The sequence below is a fragment of the Coenobita brevimanus genome, chromosome 74, assembly GCF_032717465.1.
Source record: "Coenobita brevimanus isolate Jiangsu-jjx chromosome 74, ASM3271746v2, whole genome shotgun sequence".
Taxonomy (NCBI): Eukaryota; Metazoa; Arthropoda; class Malacostraca; order Decapoda; family Coenobitidae; genus Coenobita; species Coenobita brevimanus.
Window position 1 is genome coordinate 10,595,085 of NC_137027.1, and position 20,065 is coordinate 10,615,149.

At 43.2% G+C, this 20,065-nt stretch overlaps 1 protein-coding gene across 1 annotated transcript in view; it reads left to right on the plus strand.

Annotated features, from left to right (window-relative positions):
- The window catches only part of LOC145407764 (glycine receptor subunit alpha-2-like), a 291,099-nt gene that overhangs the window by 105,212 nt on the left and 165,822 nt on the right, over positions 1-20,065 (plus strand). The window contains exon 2 of the mRNA XM_080278635.1: positions 13,034-13,122. Coding sequence (XP_080134761.1) covers positions 13,034-13,122 — 89 coding nt within the window. The remainder of the gene's footprint in view (positions 1-13,033; positions 13,123-20,065) is intronic.

Below are 20,065 nucleotides of genomic sequence, written 5' to 3' on the forward strand. Positions count from 1 at the left end.
CCTTGTATAGCTTGTGTGGACGATACCTGTAATTGATTGTAAGTGATTGTGACAGCTACTACAATAACTCATGGTAAATTATGATGCATCCTTACCTACGTGTCATCGATACCTACGATAAATTGTTAGTGGGGGTGACAGTAATTGCAATAGCTCTTATATCGTCATTATTTAATTTAACAACACCGATTTGAAGTTACGTAACCTCCTTCTAACAAAAAACACAAAAGGCGATTTTAAGATTTGAAATGTCACCTATTGTCATATTTCTCCAATACACCAAAGCCTCCCCTCCCCCCCCTTTTTCTTTTCTGGATACGTTTACACTATTGTTTCATATTTACAGACATGCACACACGGTAAAAGCAATATCGCTCACTCTTAACCCGAAACAGTGTGACACTACAGACGATGGTTATTGGGAAAGGCCTGATGACTTTGTTCAGTGCTGGTTGGCTCTCATGGGGATGCCGTATATCGCTTGCTTTTGATATATGCTATACTCGTTTTACTTTAACTTGGCAAAAAATTGCCATCCCTCCACCTTGAATGCTAAGTTATAAGATTAGATTAACGGTAGAAAATTACTCTAGTCACGAATAAGTGCTCTGGAAAGGATGTAGAGCCGTAGTAATGACTTTTTCTGCCACTGAACTACGTGAAATAACTGCCAATGACAAAATCTGGTTCAAGTTACAGTAAAAGGAGTATGAAAATGTTTTTCGTGTTCAGTGATCATAGGTTAATTTTCCTGGGATATCATGAACTTTACTGATCATTTAGAATATCACTGGACCTTTTTTGAGCGATTTTTTTTTCCTTTTTCGAACGTGTGTACTGGTGGCTGAATAAATAAGAATCTTTGCTTTAATTAAACGTGTAGGAAGATTGAGTGGACTTTTGTTGGGAGTGCGAGGCTTTACTAAATATTGTTTGTTTGTTTGTGTGTGTGTGTGTGTGTGTGTGTGTGTGTGTGTGTGTGTGTGTGTGTGTGTTTCTTCATTAGTGGAGAAACTGAAGTACTGTATAGTGAATAGGTGGTGTGAGAGGAAAGATGTCAGTCGCAAGAGAAAGTTACCATGAATCATACTGCTTTGCCAGAGCCCACAGTTTTACACACACACACACACACACACACACACACACACACACACACAGTATCTCTTCTCCCCCCTCTCCCCCCCACCCACACACACACACCTCATCTCAGCGTGTGTATGTTTATGTTTACACTTACTCTCAGCTGATTAGACCCACCGCTACACCCCGCCTGATGAGTCCCGTGTTTACTGCGCCGTATGAAGGAAGCACACTGCCGGATTACACGGATTTTTGCACGAACGGATTACGGATTATAGCGCGAACGGATTATGAAGTTTCGGGGGTGCTGAATAGATGGTTGAATAGCTACAACAGACGGTCAAATAGTCACGATAAAGTGTACGGTCAAGAGTGGACGGTCAGAGCCACAAACAGACGGTCAAAGTAATTACAGTAAAAACAGTGCGCGGTCAGTTAGCTAGGGTACACGGTCAAACAGCCAGAATAGACGGTCAGATGGTTAGAATGGACAGTCAAATAGCCACAATAGCCAGTCAAATAGCAAGCCTAGTGGACGGTCGATAGCCCCAAAGAAGAGGCTAGTAAGGGCTCAGGGGGTGACCTGTGGGGTAATTGGTTCTAGAGCCTCCTGCTTATCCCACAGTCCTCACGCCTCCTCCCCAACACTTCAACTTCCTACTCTTCCCTCCCACACTTCCCCACCCTACATTACTCCCTCGCACTTCCACTTGCTATACATCTCTCCCCACCCTTCTCCACACTACCATCTCCAGCTCTTCATCCCCACACTTCAACATCCAATACTTCACCTCCACACTTCCACTTTCTACACTTCACCCTCATTGTTACCCACTTTCTCTCCCACACTTCCCTTTCCACACACTCCCCTGCGTTTCCCACACTTCCTTTTCCACACTTCTCTCCCACACTTCACCTTCCATTTCACTTCTACAAAATTAGCTCCCTTTCAAACCAACGCTCTTTGCCCACACTTTATGCCCACACATCTACTTTTCTGACACTTCTCTCCATCACTTACTCTTTTCCCACACTTCCTTCTCACTCTTGTACTCTTTTTCCACACTTTTCTCCCACATTTCCCTCCCACACTTTTATTCTTTATCCACACTTCAGTCCCACACATCTACTCTTTTTTGACACATCTCTTCCTTACTTACTTTTTTCCCACACTTAACTCCCAGACTCACTCTTCCCACACTTCTCTCCCACACTACTCCTTTCCTTCACTTTGCCTCTCACTCGTTTCCCTCACATTAACTTTCATTCTTACTCTTTTCTCACACTTCACTCCCACACTTACTCTTCCCTCACACTTCACTCCCACACTTTCTCTTCCCCCACACTTCACTCCCACACTTACTCATTTCCCACACTTCCATCCCACATTTCTCCCCCTTCACCCAGTCTGATCCCAGGGTGGAGATTGGAGAGGAAGGTTGGGAGAGGGGCAGAGAAAGTGAGGAATGGTGGGGAGGGGGGGAAGATGTGTCATAAAAGACTTTGTGGTTCCTTTGTGGTTGAGTTATATATATATTAGACTTGTGGACGAGCGGTTTTTATATCTTGGAGTAGCTTTGTAAGTAGCTAATCTTCTTTCCCATTTGTCATGTAGTGACAGGAGAGGTAAAGAATAGTATGGGACTATTTTTATTTGTCTTGGAAATATTAACAAGTCTCTCACACAGAGCGAAGTATAGAGTCCCGCTAGCTATCTCTCTGTCTCGCTCTCGCTCCCTCCCTCTCTCTCTCTCTCTCTCTCTCAAGTTGCTAAGCCCTTCTCCCCATTACCTGCCTGTTCTATGGCTAACCTCCGTCTGAGCTCTCTTTCCTAAATTCTGGTGAAACAGAAGATGCATAACCTGTGTTCCCTGTGATGGAAAGTTCTAGAAGCCTGTGTGTGAGTATGTGTGTATGTGTGTGTATGGTCACTAGGCGCTGTCGTGTGCCTATCAAGCATTCCTTGAGTTAAGAGTGTGTAAGCATGTTTAGCATTGCTCGATTCTTGCAGACACAATACCTTCTCATCATCTGACTCCCTGCTTCTATCTGTCTCTCTATCTATCTATTTATCTATCTATCTATTATGATTTGTAATTATAATATGGAGTCCTGATATCTGCTCGGTCACGCGAAAATGGTTTACCATCGACAGTTAATAGTCCTAACATATTAATACATACTATATACACATTATAATGAACTTATAAGCTAATTAAGTGAAATACATAATATTGTAAAAGTAACATAATTGTATGAACATTGTATACATATAATATTCATAGTAAATAGTGATTATTCAGTAACATTACATTTTAAACAAGTTGTATACATATTTGAATAAATGCATTAAAGTAAATTATTTAACTGTAATACAGTATGTACTTGGGTTATTATAATGAAATGCATACATGCAAGAATAAAAAAATAGTTTAAAATTAAGATTATGGTAAGAGTTATTAATATTTCATTTAAAGATAATGGTACTGGTCTGCCATATATGGGTCATTCTTCTTTGTATTTTTTTTTTATATATAATTAATACTATATACAAAATATATACACTTCATTCAGGGTGGTTAACTTTGATGTTAACTCTCCCCCCACTAAATAATGACTCCCACCGCTGCCACCAAATGTCATAAAAGACTTTGTGGTTCCTTTGTGGTTGAGTTATATATATATATTAGACTTGTGGAAGAGCGGTTTTTATATCTTGGAGTAGCTTTGTAAGTAGCTAATCTTCTTTCCCATTTGTCATGTAGTGACAGGAGAGGTAAAGAATAGTATGGGACTATTTTTATTTGTCTTGGAAATATTAACAAGTCTCTCACACAGAGCGAAGTATAGAGTCCCGCTAGCTATCTCTCTGTCTCGCTCTCGCTCCCTCTCTCTCTCTCTCTCTCAAGTTGCTAAGCCCTTCTCCCCATTACCTGCCTGTTCTATGGCTAACCTCCGTCTGAGCTCTCTTTCCTAAATTCTGGTGAAACAGAAGATGTATCACCTGTGTTCCCTGTGATGGAAAGTTCTAGAAGCCTGTGTGTGAGTATGTGTGTATGTGTGTGTATGGTCACTAGGCGCTGTCGTGTGCCTATCAAGCATTCCTTGAGTTAAGAGTGTGTAAGCATGTTTAGCATTGCTCGATTCTCGCAGACACAATACCTTCTCATCATCTGACTCCCTGCTTCTATCTGTCTCTCTATCTATCTATTTATCTATCTATCTATTATGATTTGTAATTATAATATGGAGTCCTGATAGATGGAGGGGTGGTAAGGTGGAGAGAGAGAAGTGGAGAGGGGGAGAGGAGGCATGGAGTGGTAAGGGGAGGAGGGAGGACGTGGGGGATGGAGCTGGAGAGGAGGAAGGGGGAAAGATGTGTGTGTGGGGGGGAAATGAAAGTGTGTGATGGCACCGTGGAGAGGGGAGGAGGAGGAGGAGGAGGAGAGGGGAGAAACATATTTTGGAGGGTGGGAGAATGTAGGAAGATGGTGAAGGGGAAGGAGTGAGGAGAAAAGGGGAAAGGAGAGATGTAGAAGTCTGAGGGAGGATGTGAGGGGAGTGATGAGAGGGAGAAGGAAAGGGGGTGCGAGTGAAAAGTGAAAGGGAAGGGGAGAGGGGAAAGGAGAGAGAGGGGAATGAGGGTAGGGATGAGAGGGGACAGAGGAAAAGGGAGGAAAGTGAGAGGTAGAAATCTGAGGGGTTTGAGGAAAGTGACGAAAGAGGGGAGATGGTTGGGGAGAGACTGGAGAAGTAGGAAATTTAGGGGGCGTGAGGAGACGGGAAGAGAGAGGGGAAAGGTGAGGGGAGAAGTAGAAAGACTGAGAGTGGCAAGGGAAAGAGAGAAGAGAGAAGGGAGGGAGAACAGAGGAGAGTAGAGGGAAGAAGTAAAAAGGCGGAGAGAAATGAAAGAGACGAGAGAGGGGAGAGGATGAAAGGGAGGGAGGAGGGAAAGTAGAAGGACCAAGAGAAGTGAGGGGAGAGGGGGAGAGTGAGGGAGGAGAAGAGGAAAGATTGAGAGAAGTGAGGGGAAAGACCAGCGAGGGGAAAGACCAGCGAGGGGAGATTGTGAGGGTCTTTCTTTGATCGCCCTGTGTCCTTAGCGTCCCCGATGTTTCTCTGTTTGGTCTAGGTCAGCGTGGAATCATTTTTATCCGGATCCAGTTTGTGTTCTGCTGGCATTTATTTCCTGATTGGCAGTTGATGGAGTTCTGTTCTTGCTTCTGCTACACGTCAATTTCCATGCAGCTTAGGCGGAACAGAAAGTCGTAATCATCATCATCATCATTATTATCATCATCATCATCATCATCATCATCATCATCATCATCAATCTCGTCGGTATGGTTATATGGGGAGAATGCATGTAGATAGGGTGTGGAAACGGGTTTATCTGGGTGAGTCTGAAGGTGGGAGGAGAGGTGGTTGGCCGACGAAATGGTGGATGGACATTGTAAGTGGAGAGAGAGAGAGAGAGAGAGAGAGAGGCTAATGATACACACACACACACACAGACACACACATACACACACAAACACAAACAAACACCCCCTCCTAATACACCTCACAGAATAACACCTGTATAATAAAGCACGATACCTGTAATTAAAGACGAGCAGGTAGGCACAGGTGACCGAGGAGAATTTAATATATATGTCAAAATATTATGATGAGACAGGCAGACGAGGTGAAAACAAGAGTATATTGAAATTCCTTGAGGGGCGTGAGATGCCTACCCTCTCTCACTGTTTCGTGTTCTCTTTTTATCTCACTTTCTCACTGTCTGTCGCTCTTTCACTTTCTCCTCTCTCTCTCTCTCTCTCTCTCTCTCTCTCTCTCTCTCTCTCTCTCTCTCTCTCTCTCTCTCTCTCTCTCTCTCTCTCTCTCTCAATCAATCAATCAATCTATCTATATTACTGTCTGCCTGTCTGTGTCTCTTATAAACACACACACACACACACACACACACACACACACACACACACACACACACACACACACACACACACACACACACACACACACACGAGAGAGAGAGAGAGAGAGAGAGAGAGAGAGAGAGGCGAAGACATACACAACCTTGGCTTAATCTGTGTTGCTTGGCGGAACTCTGATTAGTGGTGACAGACACAGACAAACAGAGAGAAGAGAGAGAGCGACATAGAGAGAGAGAGAGAGAGAGAGAGAGAACTGAGATATATATAGAGACAGGCACAAACAGTTGAGAGAGGCAGAAACAGAGTGATGGGGAAAGGCATCAGACAGACAAACAAACAAAAAAGGGTGGAGGTGTGGACAAACAGTTAGAGAGAGAGAGAGAGAGAGAATCCTTCATCTATGTGGTGGCAGGGCTCTGATGGGTGATGACAGAGTGGTTCCAGGATGGTGTGGCCTGTGTGTGTGTGTGTGTGTGTGTGTGTGTGTGTGTGTGTGTGTGTGTGTGTGTGTGTTTAATTTGCTTGCATACTGATTTAACTCAAGTGTTCTTTGATGCTTACACGTATGCGTTTTGTATGAGCGTGTGCGTGAGATTGTATGCACCTTTTATAAAGTACGCTTATAATATTGTTGAAATGTTTAACTGTTTGTATTTCTATTCTTTCCTCTGTGTGTGTGTGTGTGTGTGTGTGTGTGTGTGTGTGTGTGTGTGTGTGTGTGTGTGTGTGTGTGTGTGTGTGTGTGTGAGAGAGAGAGAGAGAGAGAGAGAGAGAGAGAGAGAGAGAGAGAGAGGCCACAGTACCAGGGGGCCTTAGGGAGCAGGCTAACAACACCCTTGATCAGATACACACACAAAAAAAAGAAAAAAAGAATCCTAACGAAGCAGTGTACTGATAACCATAATATTATCCCCATCAGGTAATTCCACACCTGTCCCTAATGAGGTCAGAGGGTGTCACTAATTGGTGTGATTAGTGGGGCTGGATATGTGATCAGGCTAAACGATGTCAGGCCCAAGTGGTGGCAGGCGTTGTGATGAGTGATGGAAATAGTGATGGTGTCAGTGATGGTGGAAATGAGGGTGATGATGGTGGTGATGAAGACGAGACATGTAAAAGGTAGTGGTGGTGATGGTGGTGGTGTGGTGGTGGTGGTGGTGGTGGTGAATTTGATGATGGAAATGTTCATGATGACTGTGATGATGATGGTGACAGGAGTGATGATGATGATGATGATGGCAAACAGGGAAGAGTGGAATGGAGGTGGACTGGGATTGGTTGGAGTATATAGGAATGAGAGAGAGAGAGAGAGAGAGAGAGAGAGAGAGAGAGAGAGAAGAACGAAGTGGAGAAGGAAACTGATGAGGCGTGACGAAATGGAATGGAGAGGAGGGGGAGGAGGAGGAGGAGAAAACGAAGGAATCTGAGAAAAAGAAATGAAAAGAGAAGATAGAGAAGGAGAGAGAGAGAGAGAGAGAGAGAGAGAGAGAGAGAGAGAGAGAGAGAAATTCAATGAGGAAAGGGAAGAAAGACGACTGAAGGAGAAAGAGGAAAACATGAGAGAAGTAAAGGGGAATGGGAAAATGGGGAAAGAGAGGATAAAAGAGGGAGAGAGCGGGACGGGAGGAGGGAAAAGAGGAGAGGGAAGAGGAGGGGAAAGAGGGAAGGAACACATAAGATCTGAGAAAGAAGAGACGAGTAAGAGAGAGTGTAAGAAAGAAGAAAACAAGTGAGAGGAAGTGAAGAAAATGGAGAAAACAAGTAAAAGAGAGTTATGAGTAGAAAAAAAAAAGTATTTATTAGAGCGAAGGAGAGAATGGAAGAAAAACATAAGAGAGACAAGAGAGAAGAGAAGAAAAAAGTAAGATACAGTAGAGACGAGAAGAAAATAATACAGAGTGGAGAGAAAAAAAAACTGATTTAAGAGAATGAAAAACAGGATAGAGAGAAATTAAAGTGGGAAATAGTTGGCGAATTTTGAGAGAAGGGAGGAATCCATTAAGGGAGTGGAAAGGAAAAAAAATAAAATGAAAAGGTAGACAGAAAGCAGAAGGAAAAAACAAAAAATGAGCCAATAAAACACTCAAATAAAAAATTGAAAAATAATGAAAATAAAAGACGGAAAATCGAAAATGAAAAGTAAGGAGGCGAAAAGTTTTGAGGAGAGAAAAACTTTATTCGCCTCTCGTAAGATTTCAAAAGACTTCGCAATAATGTTATATTTTTGCAGTGAGGGATAATGTGGTCATTGTGGAAATTCTCTCTCTCTCTCTCTCTCTCTCTCTCTCTCTCTCTCTCTCTCTCTCTCTCTCTCTCTCTCTCTCTCTCTCTCACCATTAGCGACCTAGATAATTATATTTTTTTTAAAGTAAGACCTAAATATCTAGCTCAATAAGTCTTTGTCACTTCCTTTAGTCAAAAAATAAATAAAGATATAAATAGATAAATAAGTGACTAGATAGGTAGATAGATAGATAGACACAGATAGATATATAAACAGACAGATAGATAGAGAGAGAAAAATAAACAAGGCAGCATCAGACCACCATCACAAACCCAGTCGCCCAAAAATGCAATCACGTTACCCCTGTGGACCCGATAAAGCAATAATTACCCCCGACAACAAAGGCAGTCCTATCGTTAACATAAATACGATAGTGAAGACAGAATTATCGCTATCGTAATTAGGGACGATAACAGGAGTCGTATCGTTATCGTCCTGTCCATTGCCTCCGTTTTATGACGATTGGCTTGGGTGTTTGGGTGTTTGTATTGCAGTTGTGGCGGAATTGAGAGAGGGAGAGAGAGAGAGAGGGGGAGAGAGACAGAGAGAGAGAAGAACACAAAAATAGATAGACGTATGGATAAATAGATGGACATAGATAGGTAGATAAATAAATAGTCGGATAGATATCTAGGTAGATAGATAGATTGAAAAACAGATAGATACATATCTACAAAAGTACATAGATGTGTCTAGTAAATATGTATAGTGAAATGCATACTTCCATAAGTGTGTGTGTGTGTGTGTGTGTGTGTGTGTGTGTGTGTGTGTGTGTGTGTGTGTGTGTGTGTGTGTGTGTGTGTGTGTGTGAGTGCGAGTGTGTGGCTTTGGCAGTCTTTTATTCGACTTTTCGTGGAAAGCTGCAACTTTGGTCGGCCTTCAAGAGTTGGCTCATATTTTTCCATTTGCATAAAGTGAGTTAAAATGCATAGATGATCATGATGGTGGTGGTGGTGGTGTTGGTGGTGGTGTGTGTGTGTGTGTGTGTGTGTGTGTGTGTGTGTGTGTGTGTGTGTGTGTGTGTGTGTGTGTGTGTGTGTGTGTGTGTGTGTGTGAGAAGTAACTATATGGATGTGTATATATAGTAACTGTGTATGTGTTTATAATGGCTATGTGTGTATATAGCAGCTGTGTGTATGTGTATGTACTCGTACGTGTGTGCGTGGCCAAAAGCAGCAATAAAGCAGGTCACACTCACAGGAATGACCCGGTCCATCTAACAAACAATTCAGCGCTATGACCCACCTGTGACCCAATACCACCTCACCTCACTCACCTAACTACACTTTATTGCATCTCTCTCTCTCTCTCTCTCTCTCTCTCTCTCTCTCTCTCTCTCTCTCTCTCTCTCTCTCTCTCTCTCTCTCTCTCTCTCTCTTGTCTTTTTCTCGTTCTTGTTTCGCCTTTCTTATCTTTTATCTCCTCATGTCCCCTTCTGTTTCCCATGTTTTCATCCCTTTTCCTTTCCATTCATATTTTAAAATCTTTTCATCACTGCTTTTCATTCATTACCTTTTCCTTTTTTACTCTTCACCTGGCAATCAGAGAAGGGTGTTGTTATCACTGGGATCAATACCGTATGTGTTTGTCTGTAGAGTTGGGCGGCAAGGCAGTAGGAAGGCTGGCCGGGAGTAGAGATTTCGTTTCCGGGCCAGAACTCAGAAAGTATTCACTAAAGAGTAATTAAATTTCACGTAATGATGTGTCTTATAGAGAACTGATGCCTTTTGATAGATAGAATGCTGTTCCTTAAGTAGTTGTTTTGAAAATGATAAAAGTGTATAAAAAAAACACACATATTTTAATGTGTGTATTTATGTTTGTATGTATGTATGTATGTATGTAATTTTTATGAGTGTGTGTGTGTGTGTGTGTGTGTGTGTGTGTGTGTGTGTGTGTGTGTGTGTGTGTGTGTGTGTGTGTGTGTGTTTACATAGACAGTTTAGTTGTATAAATGGATAGAAAGATGATTAGTCTGTCAGTTAAAAATAGAGTGATAGAAATAAAGACAGATTTATTTGTATATATGTGTTTGTGGAGAGAGAGAGAGAGAGAGAGAGAGAGAGACAGACAGACAGACAGACAGATCTGCGTACACACCAAATACCTCCTTCAATATGAGTACGTGTTCAAGAGTGTGTGTGTGTGTCTGGGTATGAATGTGTGGATATTCAGACGTGCTGGTGCGTATGTCAGACATTTACAGTATGTATATGTGTGTGCGTATTTTTTGTAGTGTGCGGTTTTTTTTTTGTGTGTGTGTGTGCGCGCGTAAGCCTTAATGGGTTTGTGCATATATATATATATATATATATTGTGTTTTTTACGCTCTTGACCGGGAATCGAACCCTAGACGTCTAGACAGAAGTCAGGCTCTAATGCCACTCCACCACGGCGTGATGTACACACGCGTGTAATGTGTGTCTCTGATGCCACTCCACCAAGGCGTGATGTACACACGCGTGTAATGTGTGTCTCTGATGCCACTCCACCACGGCGTGATGTACACACGCGAGTAATGTGTGTCTCTGATGCCACTCCACCACGGCGTGATGTACACACGCGAGTAATGTGTGTCTCTCCAACATATATATATACTGTATATGTCCTTGAATTATTGCCTGTATTTGTATGTATTTCTGTGTATATGTATGTAAGTGTTTATGTACGTATTTGTGTGTGATCCCAGGTATGTATGTTCATGTGTGTACATATGTTGAAGATGAGATTTCTCTATTGCGTTAATCTCATGATGTTGGGGGTAATGGAGGGGAAGTCGGTTGGATGCAACCCTTCCAATTCGTCAGGCGCCAACAGGAATTAAATAAAGTGACGTTATATGACTGCTGGTGTCGGTGGAGAAGTACTAGGTTTTTCACTACAGGAGGTCTCTCATTAAGCGATGGTGGAAGGTGAAGTGTTCTCGTCGTAGTGTCTCTTCTAATTTAACCCATTACTACCTGACCTGCGGCGTGTGGATTTTGCTTGACGGTCATTTAACGTTGCCCTCACCGCCCCCTTCCTACCAGCTCCCAGTGGCGAAGCTCATAGGCCCAGGCTTTGGGCACCCTCCTTGGTTGACTTTGCAGAACGACCATTTCCGTCTTTTCATAAGGATCATTGACCCTCGAGGCTTCAAATCGGTTTCTCCTATGACCCCTTTTTAATCATAATAAAGTAATCCACTGACAAGGCACCCGGGCCATCAAGTTGGTGAGTGGGTGATAAATTTTGGCATTACGCTGCCTTGAATGAGGGTTGGTTTAGGAGGGTAATCACAGCACTTGAATTATATCGCGCTTTACTGCTTTATTTTTACCGCTAACAGGCAATTTATTTAGACTAGGAGACCATCTGGTAGTGAAAGTGTTAAATAAGAGCTGCATTATCTCCTCCAGTTCACAAGGTCTCTCTTCTCAAGTTAAAAAGTTGTCTGGAGATAGCGGTTAAAAAAGCTCCTTCAGCTGACAGGAATAAAAACAGACCTGATCACACATGTCATGTTTACCTTTCTCAAATCATGCTGAGTAATCCACGAACCAAGCTCTGGCCATGAGAGTTAGTGAGTGGGTGATAGACTCAGGTTTTACACCGCCTTGAAGGAGAGCTGGAGAAAGAGGGTGACCATAGAGCTGACATGCTAGAGCTCTCTCCTAAGCGAGTTGAGGGATGGGGGGTCTGGAGCTCTGAGTGTTAGAGGACAGTCAGGTTAATGGGATAGGTAAAGGATGATTGAGGAATGTGATGGAATGTTACCTGTCCAAGTCATATATCTGAGTTTATAGTGTGTGTGTGTGTGTGTGTGTGTGTGTGTGTGTGTGTGTGTGTCTGTGTGTGTGTGTGTGTGAAAATTTGACTTCGATCCCGCGTCCAAGTTGGTCAGAGGCTACTGTATCCCTACAATAAGTACATTTTCAGTATGTGGGTGTAATTCTTCCATTTTCAGTAGTATAGCCGTGAAATAATATCATGTCACTGTACGCTTTTCACCTTTTGATTCCGAGTTTTAACATGAGATTAATACGAGAATGTGATGCTGGATGAAAAGGATGTAGAGCCGTAGCACTGTCTTTTTCTGCCACTGAGCTACGTGAAATAAGCTGCAAGTGGACGAAAATCTGGGCCGAGTTAAGGTAAAAGGACTAAACCAGCTGGCATCATTTGTCTGCTTCGTTATTCTGAATTACACCTGTGCTTCCTTTTGCTTGTTTAATAGTGATAATGACTTCCCTTGCAGACACATGTAATCAGAACTTAATTTAAATGTCTGGCACCAGAGAGAGAGGGAAGGGTTGCGTGTGAGGGGAAATGTATGTGTGGGAGGACGTTTGTGGGGGAGTGTGTGTGTGAGTGTGAGGGGGAATGTGAGTGTGGGAGGACGTTTGTGGGAGAAGGTGTGTGTGTGTGTGTGTGTGTGTGTGTGTGTGTGTGTGTGTGTGTGTGTGTGTGTTCAGCATGAAAGAAAGGAGGGGTAGTGAGCTGTACATATGTTTGCCGGTATATCTATGTAAATTGCGGGCTCATGGCCTTTGGTTCCTTCTTCCTCGCATTTAAAAAAAAAAATATTTGCCTGCATGTCCGTCAGCGTATGTATGTATGTATGCGCCTACGTATGTATGTAAATATACGTATGTATGTATGTATGTCAACGTAACCAGCGTATGTATAGATCTGTATAGTGTGTGTATATCTTCTCCATCCCTCTAACACCATCACTCCCTCTCTCACACAGGACCCAAAAAGTGACCACCCTCCACCTGCGCATTCTGGACCAGCTCCTGCGCAGTTATGACCGTCGCGCAACTCCCACCAACCACAAGAGTGAGTACCGCATGTTCTGTGTTCGATTTTCATGTTCTATGTAACCATGGAGATTTCGCAACACTACTTCTTTAGCTATTTATTCTGTGCATTACAATTCAGAATTATCTTTCATGTTACTGATCAAATTCTTTCGAGATTAAAATGAGATTGGTGACAAAGGAATGTTAAGGTTAATATGCCAAATAAATCGCTAAGGAAGAGGTGTGAAGAAGCCTCCTATGAGTGTTAAGATACGCCCTTTACACTACACACACTCTTTCAACTCACTCATTCATAATTCTCACTCTCGCACTTTAATAACCTTCAGCTTTTCACACTTCTTCATGTTACACTCAGAATAGTCACTTTCCTCACACTTCTGCCAATCTTCCTCATTCACACTGAACTCTCATTCACTCTTACAAACACAGCACTCAAACACTCACTCTCATGATCATATTTATAAATCACTACACGCTCTTTCACACCTCCCTCTTCACGCTACTCACAAAATAGTCATCCATTCTCACCCTGTCTCACCCTGACTCATGCTGTACTCAAAACAGTCACCATATTTAAGCACACACACACACACACACACACACACACACACACACACACACACACACACACACACACACACACACACACACACACACACACACACACACACACACACACACACCATTGCCAGCGACACAGAAGAATTGCTCTGGCACATTTTGACGACATGGCAGTTGAGCGTGATTGATATGGTGGTGACGGGAGTGTGACCATTAGTGTGACGAGTGTGACGTGGAGGTGGTGATATGGGCGGAACTGTGTGTCTGTCTGTCTGTCTGGCTGGCTGGCTGTTGTTTTTATCTGTCGGTGTTTTGTCTGTCTCCCTGTCTGTGTGTCTGGCTTCTTTCTGTTTTTTTTTCCTTTTATCCATCTGTTTATTATTTATTTGTCTGTTTGTCTGCTTGTTTATTCATCTGTTTATCCATTCGTCTGTCTGTCTGTCTGTCTCTCTGCCTGTCTGTTTACCTGTCTGCTTGTATGTATATCTCTATAATTATTATCATTCTAATTGTGTCTCTTCATTTAACTGTATATTTGTCTCTCTAAGTTTCTATCTCTGTCTCTGTGTCTTCTTCTCTGTCGATCTGTCTGTCTGTTTTTCCTGTCTCTCTGTCTGTCTGTGTGTCTGTCTGCCTGTACACTGGGACGCAGACATGAATTTGGAGTAGAAATATTGATGTGTGGTGACAGACGGACCAGGGGTGGATTTTTGCGACGACCACACTGGATAGATAGACAGATAGATAGATTGATAGATACATTGATAGACAGACAGACGCAGATAGATGGGAAGACTAACAAAAATATAGACGTATATGTAAGGACACAGACAGACAGGTAGATAGATAGAAAAATACAGAAGCATAAGGATAGATAAAGAGGAAGACCAAGAAATAGGTATGCAGACAGATGATAAAGGTAAGTAAAATGGCTGATAGATAGATAGATAGACAGACAGATAGATAGAAAGGTAAGTAGATAAATTAGATAGGAAAATAGGTGAATAAATAGATTAGATAGATAAACAGATAGATAGACAGGCAGCATCAGTCCATTTAGAAATATTCCATACTTCCTTTATATTCGCTTCAGGCTAAATAAAAGTGGTTCATAGAGAGACTAGATCGAATGGAATGGTAAATCCTGACAGAGTGCTTGATTGAATTGCTGTTGTATAAAAAGTACACACACACACACACACACACACACACACACACACACACACACACACACACACGAATATAAACATACATAACACACACATTCTCTCTCTCTCTCTCTCTCTCTCTCTCTCTCTCTCTCTCTCTCTCTCTCTCTCTCTCTCCCCTTCCTCTCCACCATTTCCCCAATCATCCTTTCCTCTTATACTTCCTACCATCACCTTCCCTCAGCCTAGTTTCCATGCCTTACCAAATATTTTTTCACTCCTCCTCTCCCCTCCTCGCCTCTCCTCTCCTCTCCTCCTCCCCTTTCCTCCTATTCCCTCCCCTCCTTCGCTTCCCATCCCATTAACCCCTGCGTCTGTCCATGATCCGCCGCCTGGCTGTACAACTGTTTCTTAGCCTGTTCCCCATTTCTCGAAGTCAGGATGGTGAACAACAGAAGGGCAAAATCTTCTTGTATTCACGAGGTTCATTGTCAGATGCACCTTCCCCTCCCCCTCTATCACTCCCCCTCCCCTTCCCTCTCCCCCTCCCTCTTCCCCTCCCCCTCCCCCTCCCCTTCCCCAGCCCTCGTGCGTAATATAGTCCCCAGGCTGGCCATAAACTCACAACCAAAGCACTGAGTTCGCCCAACTGACCTGCCAATCAGAGTACCCCCTCCCCTCTCCCCCAGAACCCCTCCCCTACCCCACAATCCTCCCTCTCTCTCCTCCCCTTCCCCTCAGCCGCCTCCCTCTGTCCCCCTCCCTCCCGCGCATCCCACTCACCCGCCATTATTACACTGCATTTTTTCCTTTGACCCATTTCCATCAGATATTACCTTCTCTCCTTAGTTACCTTCTAAACAGGCTCTTGATTGCTTGTTAGGCCAGTATATTACATCATTAACCCTTCACTACGATGACCTCACTTATGTAGTTAACTCATATCACTATCTCAATTTTCCCTCATGACCTAGGAGACTCCCCGGTAATGAAGGGGTTAATGAGGGTTATGGGTATTACATTAGATTACGAGGTCACTGTCATTATACAGGATAATCTTGCCTTCCAGACGATTTTATGTCATTTAGGAGCGAGCCCTGGAGATGATGAGGATAATGAGCTCAATATATATCCCCTCTAGCTAAGGAAACCACTCCTAATTTTAAGAAAGTTGCTTGGAGAGAGCAAGTGAGAGAGAGAGAGAGAGAGAGAGAGAGAGAGAGAATGTCATCGGACTGAAGAGGATGCATCGCTTGTTTGGCTATGATGGGAAAAAAGTGTAGTTGATTAATTTTGTGTTTACCTGTTACAAATTGGCCTCTCCTGCAACAGAAATACTATACGATTTTTACTCTAACTTGGCCTAAAACTGCCATCTCACCACCTTGAATGCCGACGTGTAATACTAGATTAAGACCAGAATGCGGTGCTAGTCGCGAAGAAGTGCTGTGGAAATGATGTAGAGCCGTCGTAGTGTGTTTTTTTTTTTCTGGCACTGAACTACGTGAAATAAGCTGAAAAAAAAATGTAATCCGTGGTTCCGTGAAATCTGATGAGGTAGAAGTGAGGTAGGAATGAGTCTCTTTGGTTGCTAGCCAGTTCATCCCTTCAGTCAGACTACACTTGACCATCAGCTGAAATGAAAGGGTTTGGTGGTCTTCATCAGGTAAGAACAAAAAAATGCTCTTTCGTTATTTGTTCACCCGCAATAAACACACATTTTGAGGAGAGATATTTACCGAAGTGCAGTTTTTCACTATTCCCTTTCCCACCCCCTTCCTCCATTTCCCTTCACCTCCTTTCTGTTTCCTTTTCCGGTCCCCTTCCTTCACGTACCTTCCCTTTCCCATTACTATCTCCTCTCCCCTTTCCCGTCCACTTCTGTCGCTCGCTCCCCCGTTCTCTCCGTCTCCCCTTCCTCACCCCTCCCTTCACCCTCCCCTCCGTCTTCCCTCCTCAGTAAGGTCCCCCCCTAAGAACCCACAAGGCGTAATGAAGTCTCTGGCAGATGCTGGTATAAATCTTCCAAGGAATTCACCAAGAAACTTACAATGCGCCGTCCTACTTGAGTAAACAGATGACAGAAAACCAGTGTCTCTCTCTCTCTCTCTCTCTCTCTCTCTCTCACACACACACACACACACACACACACACACACACACACACACACACACACACACACACACACACACACACACACACACACACACACACACACACAGAAACCCACCTTCACAAATCCCATCCCAAATGAAAAGAAACAAGGAAAACACCCAACCACAACAACCAGGGACACACACAGCCATGAAAAACATCTTAAAGAGCCTCAGGTTTCACTCACAAATCCACAAATCCACCTCCATCCACCTTGGTCTAATTTTCGTCTTGTCTTCCAGCTGTGCGACTCTGCAAAAGTCCCCCCATAAAATGTCTCGTGCTCTGTTTTCTTTTTCTCCCCCGTTTTCTTTCAAGCGTCTCTCTCCCATTTTCCCTGCAAGACTTGGCGGAGAAATGTATTGTGTGTGTGTGTGTGTGTGTGTGTGTGTGTGTGTGTGTGTGTGTGTGTGTGTGTGTGAAAATTTATGTATGTTTATGTGTGTATGGGACTGTGCAGTATGTGTTTGGGGTTAAATGTGTTTGTGTATGTGTATGTGTGGGTAAAGGAATATGTTTGTATGTGGGAGCTGTTTGTTTGTGTGTGTGTGTGTGTGTGTGCTGAGTTGGGGATTTTTCACACTAAGAAAATGGAAGTGATAGTAATGACTCTCTCTCTCTCTCTCTCTCTCTCTCTCTCTCTCTCTCTCTCTCTCTCTCTCTCTCTCTCTCTGTAATTAGAGAGTAAATGTTTCTGTTATTATTAAGGCCGGACCACTTAATAAGAATCATAGTCAGTCTAATCTCTCTCTCTCTCTCTCTCTCTCTCTCTCTCTCTCTCTCTCTCTCTCTCTCTCTCTCTCTCTCTCTCACTCTCTCTCTCTCCCTCCGGTTCGTCTTATATTTTCCTTATCATCATCATCATCATCATTATCATCTTCCTCATCATCTCCATCCCCTACTTTTTTCCCTCTCTAAACTTCTCACCTTTTCCTCTCTTCCTCTTCTCTCCTCTCCCCTCTCCATTCCTCTCTTCTCCTCTCCTCTTCTCTCCTTACCTCTCCATTCCTTTTCTCTCCTCTTCTCTCTTCTCTTTTCCTCTCCTTTCCTCTCGTCTCCTCTTCTCTCCTCATCTCTTCTCCTTTCCTCTCCTCTCCTCCCTCCTCTTCTTTTTTCTCTCCTCTCTTCATTTCTCTGATTCATGTTCCCTCTCTTCCTGCGTTAAGTTTTACCCTCCTTTTTCACTCCTCTTATCTTTCCTCTTTCCTCCTCTTTCCTCTTCATTTCCTCCTCTCTTCCCTCTTTCCTCCGTTATTGTTTTTTTGCACATTCTCTCCTTTTCTTTTATCTTTTTTGAGCTGGACTTTTATTAGTGCCATTACTCTCTCTCTCTCTCTCTCTCTCTCTCATAATTACACACTCGTCTTAATGTTAAATTTCTTTACAGGCGAAGATAGTGTAGCATAAATTTTCCTTCAGTCTTTTCAAGAGCAAGTTTCATGACAGGCTTTGTCTTCTGCGTGCTGCTCCTTCTCACTTTTTCTTTCCGGCAGCGTTTGGGGGGACAGGTGTGTGTGTGTGTGTGTGTGTGTGTGTGTGTGTGTGTGTGTGTGTGTCCTGGGGGAGGGGAATTGTCTTGCTTTGCCTTGCTTTGTCTTGCTTTGTCTTGTTTAGTTGTTTTTATCTTAGACTCTTATAATGTCCTCTTCATAGCCCATCCATTTTCAAACACCAAACAGGATCAACTCGTCTGATGCGGTTTGTTTTTTCCAGTGAATTGTTTTGTACCTCGTCCCTGTCCTTTGTCCCTTATCCCCTTTCCCATCTCACCCCATTTCCCCCCCCCCTCTCTTTTAAAACACTGTTGCCTGCCTTTCACCTCTCTTCCATGCCTCTCTCCCTCCTTTCCCTCCCCATCCCTTTCCTTCTCCTCCCCTTCCCTCTCCTTCCCATCCCCCTCTCCCCTTCCTTTACCTCCTTTCCCATTCTTCCCTCTTCTTCCTCCTCTCCTCTTCCCCCCCTCCCATCCACCCTGCTGTCTAACCCAGAGCGGACGCAAACACCCCCATTCCTCAAAGTCGCCATGATGCTGTTTGGCGTGTTTGGCGCCGGGAGTCAGGGAAAATGATCGAGTTTGCCGCACTTCTGGGTACTCTCCTGTTTTTCCCTGCGTGTGTGTGTGTTGGCGGTGTGTGAGTTAAGTTTCTGGAGCACCGAGACTGTCAATAAACCGAACTCTAAACCTTCCTTCCACACGCACTCATCCTTGAACCGTCTTCTCGAGGAGTAAGAAAGCTGTCTTAACACCCCTTCCTAACCGATTTACTTTGGGGTCGGTATTCTCGATGGATAATTAAGCTCTCTAACACCCTTTCCTTACCGATTTACTTTTGGATGCAGCTGAATACCACGTTGTAGGGAGCTATCTTTTCACCTCTTCTTTACCGATTTATTTTTGGTTACGGCTGATTTATATTGTTTTGTACAGTATTTATGCAGAGTATGTTGATATTACAAAGATTTAAGGTACAAAGCAGAGGACGGCAAGATGTACTAAGCTAAATAAACCGCTTAGGAAGAGGTGTTACGGACCTTCCTTAACAGACGAGAATACTAGCCTTGGTCTTCTTGTAGCACGGCGAGGATTAGTCTACAGGCAAAGGAGTAGGTAAGGAGGTTTGGAATATCTTGGAAGACATGACGTGAAGAAAATACATAGTGTAAATTGAGTCGGGCTGCATCTTAGTATGGCTTTGCTGGTAAGGTATTTTTCACATCAGATTCTTCATACAAATAAGTCTCTCCTAATCTAAGTCATTTTCTCTGACTTATCGAAAATTAGAGACATCTAACTAAAGGGCATTATTAAAATCCACAAATAGATATTGAGGTATATAAAAAAAATTGAGTTAGGAGGCGAGCTACAAGACATCGTACAATAATAATTCCGATGAGTAATTTTTTAGGGAGTTAATTGTGCATAGGCCTACCAACTGCACGAGGGTCATTAAGGGAGGTAGTCATTATGGGATTAAGAATTGAGAAGGAGGAGGAAGAAGGAGTACTACGACCTCCATTTCCTTGGTAAGATCTGCACTGAAATCGAAAAATCTTACGAGATTGTTATAAGCTTTTTACTCTAACTTGGCCCAGATA